The sequence below is a fragment of the Panthera tigris genome, chromosome B1, assembly GCF_018350195.1.
Source record: "Panthera tigris isolate Pti1 chromosome B1, P.tigris_Pti1_mat1.1, whole genome shotgun sequence".
NCBI classification, from domain to species: Eukaryota; Metazoa; Chordata; class Mammalia; order Carnivora; family Felidae; genus Panthera; species Panthera tigris.
Window position 1 is genome coordinate 163,414,399 of NC_056663.1, and position 15,410 is coordinate 163,429,808.

Here is a 15,410-nt window from a genome sequence, read left to right on the forward strand (position 1 = left end):
AAGTTTACAAAGTAACCAGAGAATGCCAGAAGCTCCACACACAATTCGTATTTAGACTGCCAGTTAAAAAGCTTTTTATCTCTGTGTACACTGTTACGTTTTTTTTTAATGTTTATTTTTGAGAGAGAGAGAGAGAGAGAGAGAGAGAGAATGAGCAGGAGAGGGTCAGAGAGAGGGTAACAGAGGATCCAAAGCGGGCTCTGCACTGACAGCAGCAAGCCCAATGTGGGGCCCAAGCTCATGAACCAAACCATGGGATCATCACCTGAGCTGAAGTTGAAAGCTCAACCGACTGAGCCACCCAGGAGCCCCTGCGGTGTTACATTTTTGTGAATTAAATATTATTTAAGTTACTTGAGCTGAGGCAGACCTATAGCTATAAGGTATATAATTTGGTTTATTCTTTAATTAATGGTTATACTGGAATGTCTACACATATTCTTTTGTTTGATTTTTAACTTCTTTTTATTTTTCAAGCATGGTTTGGCTAATGGAGCTTCTCATCCCCCTCCTCTGGAAAGGAGCCCGTATTCCAATGTATTCCATGTGGTCGAAGGGTTTGCACTTGTCATTCTCTGTAGCAGTCGACCTGCCACTAGGAGATTAGCTGTCAGTGTCCTTAGAGAAATACGGGCTTTGTTTGCACTTTTGGAAATACCTAAGGTAAGATTTAGGTATATCATTTAATTATCTAATGAAAGTACATAAAAACTATTCTTTTGTTCATTCTGTTGCTACCATGCAAGCATAACTTAACTTATAACAAAGTAACAAAGGCTTTTTGACCTGGTCTAAACTAACCCAGCTGCCTTCAATTCCATTTGTAACAAATAGTGCTGATGTGCAGTCTTTTTTTATGTTTTCTTAGGTTTGGCTTTTCTTAATCATTCCTAAATATTTTTAGACATGTGCTCACTTTTTTATAGGGTGATGATGAATTAGCCATAGATGTGATGGACAGGCTGAGCCCATCCATTCTTGAGAGCTTCATACATCTCACTGGAGCTGATCAGGTAACTGTCATGATTTCATGCTATTCAGTCTTGCCTTGGAACTTTAGCCATACATACATGCATACGTGAATTTCCTTTACAAATATAATGCATTGAAGAGTATTTTATGCCCCAGTTATAATTAATTTGACTCATTAAGATGGAGAAAAACACTTTGTTAGCAAATGCAACTAAACTTTCTTAGCTGGGCTTGATTTTTTTTTTTACAAAGGTCTTACATTAAGATTTCAAGATGGACATAAAAATAACCATCAAACTTTACTACTTGAAGTTTCTTTTTTGTTCCTGTTTGGAACACATGGACAAGGTTTCTGGGCTTTGAGTGTAACACTTAGCTCTTATAATTCGCAACTTAATGTATAACCAAGGGAGATAGTAATACAATTTTGTAAACCTAAGAGATCGATTATAAATCTTTTCAGCTTAAAGAATTCTGCTTTAGATTATTAACTACGATTTATGCCAACAAAAAGAATAATGAATGACCCTTCTCATGCCTAAAGCCATGCCTGGCTTATAATGGGTATTTTTGTAAATATCTGTTGAATGATAGAGTGAATTGGACCTCTGTTCAGTTTAAGACTTTGTTGTGTCTTTGTTGTTGTTTGAATGACACATAAGTTGCTCTGAAGGTAAATCTTTATCTCTTCAGTATAATAGCTTGGAATTATCATTGAACAAATATTTAAGAATATGTACCTCTGGAGAGGAGTCTGTTTTTCTGTCTCTTCTGCCTGTGCATATATAGGGCATGTCAGCATAAAGTTAATGGTCCATTTTTCAGTTCCCTCTTAGTTTTAGTATGCCCATGAAAGTTGATTATTCATATATGAATTATGTAAGTGGTGGTTCTTCACCTTTTTGGTTCATAGATCCTTTTGAGACTAATAAAACCTCTGGAATCTTTCTCCAGAAAAACCCATGTACACACGTACACACAAAAAAACTTTATATGCAATTTCAGGAATTCACTACTCCCTTAAACCTTTCTTGGACCTCATTATTACCTCTGTTCTAGAAACTACCAAGAGGCCACTTAGAGTTTAATGCAATCCATATGGCAAAACTCTGAAACTTACGGAAATGTGCGATAATTCTTTGCTGTTTTCTCTACGCAGACTACTTTGCTGTATTGCCCTAGCTCGATAGATTTACAGACATTAGCAGAATGGAACTCTTCTCCTATTAGCCACCAGTTTGATGTGATCAGCCCATCACACATATGGGTATTTGCACATGTGACCCAAGGCCAAGACCCATGGATTATAAGTCTGTCCAGTTTTTTAAAGCAAGAAAACCTTCCCAAACACTGCTGTACAGCTGTGAGCTATGCTTGGATGTTTGCATACACAAGACTTCAGTTATTGTCCCCACAGGTTGATATAAAGTAAGTTGTTTTCCTAGTGTAAATTTTAGAATGTGTAGACTGTCAGTTTTTATAAGTACGTATTTGAAAAGTTGTACAAGTTGGAAATTCCACAAGTAAATAACCTGCCATAACAGACTGATGTATAAGGGGGGGAGACGAAAGATGTAAGGGATGTAGTCTCATAATCCCTTCATCCTTTTCATGTAATTCAGTCTCACCAAATTGTTGGTTCACTTAATAGCACAGCGCTTGGTACGTAGTATGTGTCTGATGAATCTGTACTGAAGAATTAAGGAGCAGAGGATCTGGAGAGGAGTGTGGATCTGGATATAGATGAGCATATAGAGGAAGGGTGCAAAGTGAAGAGACATCAAGCACAGTGACCTTACTTTTCCTGATGACATTATAAGGAAGTCATCTGGTGACAGGGATTAGTGATGATGGCATTGGGGATAATGGCAAAGATTTGGAATAACTGATGATGTGATAGGGTGTTAAACAAGGTCATCATAAACTGCAGTTAATTTCTTCTTGCTCTTAAGTATAGTATTTTTGAACCTGAATTTGAGTTCCCGATTTCACTTTATCCGGTACGTTTTATCAGATCACATGGAATGAGGCCTCTCATCATATAAGTTGCCTGTATAAACCCAACCCCTGGACGAACCTAACACCTTAGGGTCATTAAAGGCTCTCCAAACCTGGCTCTAGCCTATACTTTTCCCTTACTCTCTGTCATTGCTGTCCATGTGTTCTTAGGTTAGAACCACACAAACTTCTCTAAGTTCACCGCATGTGACTACAGTTTCCACTATCTTGAGTTTTAGTTCACATGAACCTAGAATGCCTTTTGTCTTCTCTGTCTTCTGTATGTCGACATTTGCTGTATCTCAAATTCCACCTTATTTTTAAAGCCTTCTCTTACATCTCCCAACCCAGAGTAATCATTCCTTCTTTCGGATTTGAATATAGATATTTTTGGTTTTTCGATATGTGTGTCCATGCTTATTATATATCTATGTAGATTCTCAGGTATTATGTAGCAAGTATTATTTATTTAGTGGAAATTGACACTTGCCACCTTGCATAACATTAATGACCTTATCTTAGTCTCCCCTAATTACTATGTTTTAAATTAGAAGCTCCTCTCCTACTACCATTCTCTATCTCCTCTATCATTCTTCATCATAGTTGGCACTATCTGATGTTGTTTTATTCATTTCTGTATTGTATATCTTCCGCAGTACTCATGATGGTAGTGGTTTTTTTTTAAGTTTATTTTTATTTATTTTTGAGACAGAGAGAGAGAGAGAGAGAGAGAGCCAGGGAGGGGCAGAAAGAAAGGGAGCGAGAGAGAGTCCCAAGCAGGCTCCGTGCTGTCAGCACAGAACCTGATGCAAGGCTCGAACTCATGAATGGTGAGATCCTGAGCCAAGATAAAGACTTGGTCACTCAACCAACTGAGCCACCCAAGTGACCTGCTGGTAGTGATTTTTAACAGGGTTGTTTTATTTTGTTTTTACTGCTGCCACAATATTTTCTAAAACAGTAAAACACTGTTGATGAATTAATGAAGTGATATGTTTGCTTTGTTTATCTTAATATATAAATTAAGTATATATTATTATATATTAATATATATATATTATATATTAATATATATATAATAAGTATATATTAATATAAATATATTAAGTATAATATATATACTGAAGCTAAGGACTATGTGTTAGTATTTTTGTTTTGTTTTCCTCTCATTCCTTAATCCCAACAGAATTTGGTGTTTGGAAACATTTATGGAATTGTTCCAACATATTTTATTGGTCTAATGTTTCAAGACAGAAATTTGAGGGGCGCCTGGGTGGCGCAGTCGGTTAAGCGTCCGACTTCAGCCAGGTCATGATCTCGCGGTCCGTGAGTTCGAGCCCCGCATCAGGCTCTGGGCTGATGGCTCGGAGCCTGGAGCCTGTTTCCGATTCTGTGTCTCCCTCTCTCTCTGCCCCTCCCCCATTCATGCTCTGTCTCTCTCTGTCCCAAAAATAAATAAAAAAAATAAAAAAAAAAAGAAATTTGACAGAATCCTTAAAAATGTGGATACTCTTTTGACACTGCAGTTCCATTTTTAGGAATTTACCCAAGAAAATAATTAAAATTTTATTTTAATTAAGCATATATTCAAATGTATAGTGTTGTGTATTATAGGGAAAATTTTCTATTAGTTAAAATGCCCAATAATGAAAATTTAGACAATAAAACCTGATCTCTATAGTAATATAGCATACAGTCATCAAAAATGATGTCGCACTGGGGCACCTGGGTGGCTCAATCGGTTGAGCGTTCGACTTCGGCTCAGGTCATGATCTCGCGGTTTGTGAGTTCGAGCCCCGCGTTGGGCTCTGTGCTGACAGCTCAGAGCCTGGAGCCTGCTTTGGATTCTGTGTCTCCTTCTCTCTCTGCCTCTCCCCCACTTGTGCTCTGTCTGTATCAAAACTAAATAGATGTAAAATAAAAAAAAAAATTTTTTTAAAATGTCGCAGAAGTATAGTCTTTTAGTGGAAGATGTTTAAAACACGTTAAGTACATACAAGTACAAAACAAAAAAAAACCAGTATTGTTCAGTTTTTGTGAGTTAAAGAAGATATATTCAACATGTTTGTATATGAATTTAAGATTTGTAAAAGAATATACTGTGCTTACTTGGATGTGGGATAAAGGGGATTTTCATTTTGTTTTCATGTGGTTTTTTTTTTTTTTTCCACATCGAGCATGTATAAGAAGTTATAAAATGTGGCCTGTTGAAATATTAACTTTGGTCACAAGAATAATAGATGATGTTAAAATGATGCTATGTTTTAATTTTCAGTCAAATATGTTATTCATATATGTCTTACCGCCATTCCACAGGGCTTTAGCAGCGGTGGTAATAAAACCGTATGTTAACCATCTCTCCTAAATTGATAGCATTTAGCTTTAGTTAAAGAAAACTTCAAAAAATGTATTGTTTGCATTCACCTGTTTCTCTTGCTGTTTTCCCCCTTAGCAGCCCCATCAATGCTAAGAAAGTGAACACTACCACAAGCAGTGACTCCTACATCGGCCTGTGGAGAAACTATCTGCTCCTTTGCTGCAGTGCGGCGACATCCACGACCTCTTCAACATCTGCAGGTTCCGTGAGGTGTTCTCCTCCCGAGACGCTGGCGTCTACGCCTGATAGTGGCTATAGCATTGATTCCAAAGTAAGGCTTCCCAACCTGCCCCTGAATTTGAATGGCACCATCAAATAATGGTTTTCACGTGTCTTTTCCAGGACCATAAAGGCATTTGGTTGAAAAGTGTGTTGCTTGTACTAACGATGAAAATAGTGCAAGAAATCGCATGACTGTCGATTCCTTACTGGGATCAATTTCATATGTATACACACGAACACTGTTGTACTGATGGAGGGTCATGCTCGCTGAATTCATCGTAGTGAATTTTTTAAAGGAATTTTCATCCCCACTTTTCCTTATTGATTTTCTATAGTTTTCACACTTCTCAGTATCCAAAATAAATCGTTTAAATAAATACCTTCGTCGAATTTCCCTAAATTATGTAGTGGTACCAATGATACTTGGTAATAACAGTTGTATAGCCTTCATGCTGTGACACAAAATGTTGCGAGGTGGTTGGAGAAAATTTAGAAAACCTAAGACCTGAGAGTCTTTCTTTAACACCAGTGACTCTTGTAGAAGGAATTTTTTTTTCATTGGTTTTTATGGCTCAAAAGACATAGACTATCAGATGGAGGGAATCAGCCTATTATCTGATGGTAAGTGTCTGTAAGAAATTAGGAGACCCACAGAGCCCGAATTCTTTTAATGAACTTGCAGCGAAACATTGGACAAGTCATTTAATGTTTTTAGATTATGTGCACCACAGGTGAATTTTGAAGCCCCGTTCACAGAAAAATTCCATCTTTCCATGGCCCTTGATGAAATGTTGATGAAATGTGGATGAAGTGCCAAATTATTTAATTGGATGTACTGTCATTAACGGCTGCTATAAATACCTATTTTTTTCCAGATTATCGGCATCCCATCCCCTTCATCCTTGTTTAAGCACATAGTTCCAATGATGCGCTCTGAGAGCATAGAGATCACAGAATCCCTTGTTCTAGGTCTTGGCAGGACCAACCCAGGAGCTTTTAGGTAATTATCTTCGTATCTGTTCTCTATGCACTAAACCAGCTAATGTAGTGTTGGAGAGAAGGCGTGATAGAGTACTTACTATCCGGACAGTTCATGTCAGTCCTGACATTTACCAGGTAACTAGCCATGTAACATTTAATGAGTCCTGTAATTTCTCTGATCCTTTATTTCTTCATTTTGACTGAACAGATAAGAATTACCTGATATTCTTCACAGAATGACTGTGAAAATCACATATCTATTCTGTATAAATAGGTTCTAAAAATGATAAAATGCCATGTAAATTTTTAATACTTTTCTACCTATTTACACAGTGATGTGATTGTTTTACAGTTTTGGTCTATTGGCTAAAACTATCATTTTTCCCGTTCTTATTCAAGAGAATTAGGTTATTTTTTATTTATTTATTTATTTTAATGTTTATTTATTTTTCAGAGAGAGAAAGAGAGAGAGTGAGAGGGAGGGAGGAAGGGGCAGAGAGCGAGGGAGACAGAATCCGAAGCAGGCTCCAGGCTCCGAACTGTCAGCACAGAGCCCGATGTGGGGCTCGAACCCACGAACCACGAGATTATGACCTGAGCCAAAGTCATACGCTCAACCAACTGAGCCACCCAGGCGCCCCGAGAATTAGGTTATTTGTAAAAGAAATATTTACGTACATATTTATGTCATCCTTGATATTTTTTATACTAATGAAAAAAATCCTTCATTTTTGCCTGAGATTCTGCTTGGTCCTTGCCTTGCCTGCTGGGCCTTGTAGTCATTCTTTTGAGATTGTCCTCCATTGATCTCAGGTGATGTTTGATGTTTCATCTCTGAGATAACACATACAGCAGAGACTAGGTTAGCTAATTATTATGTGTCTGTATTTGTGGGGTGGCGTTCATCATAAATGAAGTCTTGGAAAATTATTTTGTGATAAGTAAATACATTATTGTGCTAATGGAAAAAATAGGATCCAAAGATGATCTCAGATTCTTAAAAAACAAATTCTCATAAAGAGAAACAATCCTCAGGCAAAAACTGTAAATATCTGCAGTAGTTTCCATAGATGATGAAATTGTGGATGCATTGTGTTTTCTTATTATCCTTTTTTATTTTTCCAATTATCCACAATGATCACATTTACAATTCAAAGCCATAATATAAGCAAAGATAAAGTTATCATTTTCATGAAGTTCATACCCTTTAACTCATTAATGCTATTTATAAGAATTAATCCTAAGGAGATAATCAGAAATGAAGGCAAAGATATTCACTGAGGTAGTATTTATAACAACAAAAATTAGATAAAATTGGGGCACCTGGCCAGCTCAGTCAGTAGAGCATGCGACTCTTAATCTTATGGTTGTAAGTTCAAGCTCCACGTTAGATGTAGAGATTACTTAAAATCTTCAGGAGTGCCTAGGTGGCTTAGTCAGTTAAATGTCTGACGTGGGCTCAAGTCATGGTGTCACAGTTGGTGAGTTCAAGCCCCTCATCAGGCTCTGCATTAACACCAAAGAGCCTGCTTGGGATTCTCTGTCTCTGTCTCAAAAAAAAAAAAAAAAAAAAAAAAAAAAAAAAAAATTTTTAGGGACACCTGGGTGGCTCAGTCGGTTAAGCATCCAACTTCAGCTGAGGTCACAATCTCAGAGTTCATGGGTGTGAGCCCCACATTGGGCTCTGTGCTGACAGCTCAGAGCATGGAGCCTGTTTCAGATTCTGTGTCTGTCTGCCTGTCTGTCTGTCTCTCTGCCTTTCCCCTGCTCAAGCTCTGTCTCTCTCAAAAGTAAATAAATATTTAAAAATAATAGTAATAAATAATTTAAAAAGCTTTAAAAATTACATAAAATTTAATGAATCAGTGAGAAATGAAAGTGGTTAGGAAAATTGTGGTATCCTACTCTATAAAAGAATATTATGAATAAATTAATGGCATTTAAAAGTCATTATGCTATTAATGGGAAAAAGGATACCATCCCATGTATGATAGGGTTTCAACTATATAAAATGTGTGTGGGCTCAAAATGATGGAACAACAGTCTTAATGGTACTTACCTCTGTGAATTAGAATAAGTGGCCTATCCCATTTTTTTCTGCTTTCCAAATATTCTACAGTGTGCATATGTTCTTTTGTAACCACAACAAAACAATAAGGATTGTGTTGGAAACAGTAGAATTAGGGGGCACCTGGTGGCTCAGTTGGTTAAGTGTCCGACTTTGGCTCAGGTCATGATCTCGTGGTTCACGAGTTCGAGCCCCACGTCGGGCTCTGTGCTGACAGCCTGGAGCCTGTTTCAGATTTTGTCTCCGTCTCTCTCTGCCCCTCCCCTGCTTGCGCTCTGTGTGTGTCTCTCTCTCACTCTCAAAAATAAACATTAAAAAAAGATTAAAACAGTAGAATTAGGGTTAACACTTGCATTTCACATCATTATATTAGTGTTTACATATTTGCACAACAGATTACACCCATTCAGCTATTAATTAAAAACATATCACTTCCCTTCTAGGGAACTAATAGAGGAATTGCATCCCATAATTAAAGAAGCACTCGAAAGAAGGCCAGAGGTAAGTGTGTACTTTTCTACCATTAAATATTTGTCAAGTACTTGTCTTCTATATTCTATGCCAAAATTAGACATAGAATTTTGTCAAAAGTTAGAAATTGAGAAGTAATTACATAAAAGATCGTCTAAAGTAGTTCTAAACACTTTTTTAATATACAAAACTCTTCCCCCCCACCCCAACAGGAGATCTTTATGCAGAAACTCATTACATAAAAGATATTAAATTGCTATAACTAGAGTGAGGGCAGTCAGGATCTAGATGGGTCAACAAACTTCCTGTAAATGGCCAGATAGTAAATATTTTCACCTTTGCAGGTCCTACTGTCTCTGTTGCAACTGCTCAGTTTTGCTGCATAGACTACTAAACAAAGGGACGCAACTAGATTGCAATAAAATTTTATTTAGGCAGAAGTGGGCCAGATTTGGCCTGTGAGGTCCATATTTTGCCAACCCCAGGTTTACGTTCCCAAATCTATAGGTTTGTGTTCTGTCCTGAGCAACTTTTAGAAACCGCAGGTCCGGTGGGACAGGCAGATATGCAAACCATAACTATAACAATGTGTTATTCACTCAAACGAAGTCATAGGTAAGAGGTTGTACAGACTGTAGAGAGGAAAAGCCTCTGGCTCTGCCTGTGAAGGAAAAATAGGCAGGAAGCACCAATATTTGAGCTGAAGTTTGAAGCACATTCCTTGGTGGATAAGCAAGGGGAAGACATTCTAGGCAGAGAAATAGCATTTGCAAACTTTATGAAAGAATTTGAACACTGCAGATTCTTTTGCGTGATTATATTATGGAGAAAGTGATTGGTTATGCTGCAAAGCAAGGTAGGAATTATCTCATGACAGACTCCTGGTCTCTGCTTTATTTAGTAGTCCAGTGGTTACCGTATGGCATAGGCATCCGAGAATTGCCTGGAGAGCTTCCTAAAAATTATAGATTCCTGGGCCTGTTGAATGAGAATCCCTGGAATGGAGCCCAGAAATCTTCTAAAAACCACTGTAGATGAGCCTGGTGTAGATGACTGAGAATCACTGCTCTTTATGTCACCAAGGAATTAAAACAGGAGAGGGAGATGGGGATAATAGCTACTCTTTAGAAACTGTAAGACAGCATCTGTACTTCTTTATTTCCTTTCTTTAATTTAGCCTGGTGGAGTAGTGATAGTATCCCCATTTAGTAATTGATTAGACTTTTGTTTCAGAATGATCATGTTGATTACAGTATAGCATGAAAGTTAAAGGATTACCAGAGGAAAATGGAAATGGAAGCAAAATTAAGTAGCAATATTTATACTTCAGAATTTCAGGGGAGAGAAGTCATCATAGCAAGTGAATAGATAAGTACAATGATGTTCCTTGAATGTAAGATTTATTTTGAGTGCTGTAGACTCAGTCTTTCTACAGGGATGAGATGAAAACAAGTCAGTTAAAACGTTGCAGAAATCCTCAAAAGCTGTTTAGAAACCATCCTGTTCAGTATGAATTGCTGTAAACTTTATAAAGAGCTAAACGAACTAGTAGTTGTAATGAGCTGGTTATCAGCAAATTGGCCTGCTTATGCAAGGCAGGAATCTGGGGTTTGTAGGTTTCTAGTTGCTCTGTACTGTGAAAATTACATCATGGTGACATAATGAGCAATAGAAGAAAATGATGCAGCAAATCTGTCTCTTCCTACTACATGAGTTCCCACTGGAAGCAGAATCCAGTGGAGATGTTATAGCAATTATAAGCTAGCCATTTGTCCTTTGGCTCTAATAAGACAAATTTGTTCATACCATAATGATCAGATAAATTTTTTCTTTTGTGTTTCGTTTTTGTGTCAAAATTAATCCGTGAGTGGAAAACTTTGACACAAGCAAAATCTGTGGGGTTTCTTCATTCTCCTTTGTGTTATTTTTTTATTTTCCCCGCCCTTCTGTTCTATTCGGGGGGACATCTTAGGGATTCTTTTGCTTTCAGTGAGAACCGTTGACTAACCGCTTCAGTTCTTCTGAAGTTGTCAGATTAGCAAATAACCTAAAAGTAACTGTAACTGTGAGGTAACTATAGGATTTTATTTTCTCCCCACACAAGGGGTATGGCCGCACAAACTGTCATGTGATTTTATTTGGCTCATTAATCAAACTATCTGCACATGTCTCTCTGATTCAGTGGCCACCAGACTGCTCAAAGTCCACATTACACAAACAAAATAATCGCAATGAGCCCTAAAATCCTAAGTTCGCTATCGACTTCCCGGAAGGAATTTTACTTAGTATCTTTCTATCTCTGGAACAGAATATGAAGCGTCGCAGGCGTCGAGATATTTTGCGAGTACAACTGGTACGAATATTTGAACTGCTGGCAGACGCGGGTGTCATTAGTCACAGGTCAGTGTTGGATTTTGATTTGTAAAACTTTGATTAGGGAACATAATATTGTCTCTTACGAAATACATAAAAACAAAGCACGCTTGCAACAATAATAAAAACCTTCAACGCTGTGAGCATTATTTGCCAGTCCATCTAGTATTAGCCAGTGGCTAAAAAACATGTTGAAAAAAAATCTACCACTAGTACTAGATTGCTTCGGGAAAAAATTGGGTATGACGTTCCTAGGATTTTGATATTTGTAGGAATCTAGTAACTCAGGCAAGAGGACAGTAGCCTTGTTTTGTGACTAAGTTAACTTTATCTTACCTCATTTTAAAGATGTATTTCTTGGGTGCCTGGGTGGCTCAGTCGGTTGGGCAGCCGACTTCGGCTCAGGTCACGATCTCGCGGTCCGTGAGTTCGAGCCCCGCGTCGGGCTCTGTGCTGACAGCTCAGAGCCTGGAGCCTGCTTCAGATTCTTTGTCTCCCTCTCTCTGACCCTCCCCTGTTCGTGCTCTGTCTCTCCCTGCCTCAAAAATAAATAAACGTTAAAAATAAATAAATAAAAATAAAGATGTATTTCTTGTAGACTGTAAAATCATATATATATACATCTATCTATACATCTAAGATAGATAGATAGATAGATAGATAGATAGATAGATAGATAGATATAGGCTAAACACTATAAAGTTTACAAATTTATCCCAGTCATCTATTAGTCTTTCCTATTGGGGAAAATCACAAAATCCATGAATATAAATCATAATTCATAACTTTCCACCCTTCCGCATTGAAGACATTGTTAGAATAAAGGCATTTTGGCACTAAGACCAGCCCCTCGAGGAAAATTCCATCAGCTTTGGGTTGAGAACTACCTATTTCCTTAGGAAAGATAATGGTGTTACCTGACTGTTTATTGAAGGAGGGAAAAAAAGAGAGATCTGATCGTCTTCAAAAAAAGGTAACTGAAAAGAGATCCTGAGGAAAAAAGAATGTTAATAATAGTGCAGTGTTGTTACTCTGGCATTGTCCTCCCTTTCATAGTTTGCATCAAGTGCTTTTTTGACAAGTGCTTTCAAAAATAGAGCTTTAATTAAAGAGAATTTAAACCACTGATTACCTTTTCTTTTATAGTAAATGAAAAGCAAATGAGAAGAAAGAAAAAGAAACATCATTCCTTTTTTTTGTCTTACACAAAAATAAAACAGTGGAAGTCAGGAAAAGAAAATTTGAAACATGCTGGGCTTCATGCAAAAAATCAACAACCTAATACATACCTGGATCTTTTTTTGGTTGTTGCTTTTAATGTAACGTTAGTGAATGGAGAATCTTTGAATGGTACTATTTTGGGAAACTGCAGGATGTTGGTGTATTTAAAATTTAATTGCAAAAGCTGTACTCACCATTGGGCAGTAATGGTTTTGAACACAGTTATGGTTTTGGTTTTGTTTGATTTTTTTTTTAAGAGAAAGTAATCCTATAAGGCTGTTGCTATTATGGACTTTTTATTTCCTTGATTAAGGCAAAAAAGATGAATTCCGAATGCCAAGAAGGCAGGGATCTTTGTTTTGTTCCTCAAGCTGATCCTGTGTGCCTCATGCATAGGAAGTACTCAATGAATATTTGTTAAATGAATGAATGTTTTATTCTGGGTCAGGTTGCAGTCTATTAAATTGGTTTCCCATCCAATAATAAATCATGACTCAGAAATTAAAAACACTCATTTAAGGAATAAAGGGAAACATTTCAAAAAAAAAGGAAAAGAAAAGAAAGGTGCCTGGGTGGCTCAGTCATTAAGCATCTGACTTCAACTCAGGTCATGATCTCATGGTTCTTGAGTTCGAGCTCCGCGTCGGGTGAGCTCGAGCTCCATTTGGGGTGAACATGAGCCCTGCTTGGGTGAGCCCTGCTTCTCTCTCTCTCTCTCTCTCTCTCTCTCTCTCTCTCTCTCTCTCCCACACACACACCCTCTCTCAGCCCCTCTCTCACTTGCACCTTTTCTCTCTCAAAAAAAGGGAGGGGACACATTTCATTATGAATTCATTGAACATATTTTTATTGTAGACTGGTATTTTTAAGATGCTGTAATACCATGGTGATTCCTTACTCTTGTTTTCATGGCTTTAGGATGTTTATTCTTTTGAGAGAGCACATGCAAGTGGGCAAGGGGCAGGGAGAGAGAGGAGACAAAATCTGAAGCATGCTCCAGGCTCTGAGCTGTCAGCACCTGAACTCACGAATTGTGAGATCATGACCTGAGCCGAAGTCGGATGCTTAACCAACTGAGCCAACCAGGCCACTCCTACGATGTTTACAAGAAGCTCTTCACAACTATTAAAAATTAGTTTTACTTTTAAAATCTTGTATTTTAGAAGTACTTTTCAAATATAGCAAGGAAAACTGATCAAAATGAATGTAATGTAACATCATCATTTATATAGCACTTATGGTTTACTAATAAGATTATGATTCATTTTCTCTTATGATTTCATTTTCTCTTTCTTACATAGTAACTCATTTATAGTCTTACTAAAATGCTCTGAGGTAGCTACTGGTCAAATCCTTTATAAACAATGGAACAAGACTGGAACCCAAGACTTCTGACTAACCAAAGGAGCCTTTCTGGTCTTTGGTTTCCAGGCAGAGAGCCCTTGCCTCAGGGAGAAAATTACTGCAGATTTTTGAGACAATTCCACGGGTATAAGAAGACTTGAAAACCACCACTCGTACTTGAATTCTCTTAAAGTTTCGTGTCCCTAGTACTACCTGTTTTAGAATCTTGCAGAGAATAAATACCTAATGGATATTTGATTGATTATGCCAAAGGCATGATATGAATATGCGTGGCAACTAGGAGAATATATACAGCTAGTCTTTCTTCTTTCTACCCTTCTGAACTGATCCTTCCTATCCCGTATGCCTCCTTATTTCCTTATTTTGAAAAACTATATATTTTGCCAGAGAAGGAATAACATTCAGCACTCAGAATAGTCGATTAAAAGCAGATATGGAATTGAATAATATAAATTGCAGTAGTTTCTTGATTAAGAAGCACCATCTAGGGGCACTTGGGTGGCTCAGTAGGTTGAGCATCTGACTTTAGCTTGGGTCATGATCTCACGGCTCATGGGGTTGAGTCCCGCATCAGGCTCTGTACTGACATCTCAGAGCCTGGAGCCTGCTTTGGATTCTGTGTCTCCCTCTGTCTCTGCCCCTCCCCCACTCACGCGCTGTCTCTCTCTCTCTCTCTCTCTCTCTCAAAAATAAACATTAAAAAAAAAGAGGAAGAAGCATCATCTAGGAGCATCTGGGTGGCTCAGTCAGTCAAGTGTCCAACTCTTGATTTCAACTGAGGTCATGATTTCAGAGTCATAGGATCGAGCCCTGCATTGGGCTCTGTGCTAACAGTGCAGACCCTGCTTGGGATTCTCTCTATCCCTCTGTCTCTGCCCCTCCCCTACTCACATGCTCTGTCTCCTAAAATAAACTTTAAAAAAGCACAATCTATCTCATATTTGTAAGCCAAAATCATGTTCATTTAATTTTTGTATATTAAGTTGCACACCATCATGACCATGCCAAGTTTAATACACAGTTAGTTGATCCTTGAACATAGATTCGAGCTGCACAGGCCCACTTGTATGTGAATTTTAACAGTACAGTAATATAAATGTGTTTTCTCTTAGGATTTCATTTTCTCTGTCTTTATTGCAAGAATATAGTACATAATATGTATGACATGCAATATATATGTTCATCAACAGTTTATGTTATCGGCAAGGTTTCCAGCCAACAATAGGCTATTAATTGCTAAGTTTTGTGGAGTTAAAAGTTATATACAGATTTTTGACTGGAGTGGTGTGAGTGGGTACCCGAAGCCCCCCCATCGTTTAAGGGTCTACTGTGTATTATTCTGGTTTGATTACTAGGAATTTA

General features: G+C 37.7%; 1 protein-coding gene across 5 annotated transcripts in view; it reads left to right on the top strand.

The window, feature by feature from the left end:
- The window catches only part of FRYL (FRY like transcription coactivator), a 265,419-nt gene that overhangs the window by 172,202 nt on the left and 77,807 nt on the right, over positions 1-15,410 (top strand). For all 5 annotated transcript variants that reach the window (XM_042984565.1, XM_042984561.1, XM_042984562.1 and 2 more), the window contains 7 exons: positions 478-663; positions 927-1,013; positions 2,132-2,400; positions 5,423-5,618; positions 6,445-6,569; positions 9,062-9,119; positions 11,398-11,489. In XM_042984565.1, coding sequence (XP_042840499.1) covers positions 478-663; positions 927-1,013; positions 2,132-2,400; positions 5,423-5,618; positions 6,445-6,569; positions 9,062-9,119; positions 11,398-11,489 — 1,013 coding nt within the window. The remainder of the gene's footprint in view (positions 1-477; positions 664-926; positions 1,014-2,131; positions 2,401-5,422; positions 5,619-6,444; positions 6,570-9,061; positions 9,120-11,397; positions 11,490-15,410) is intronic.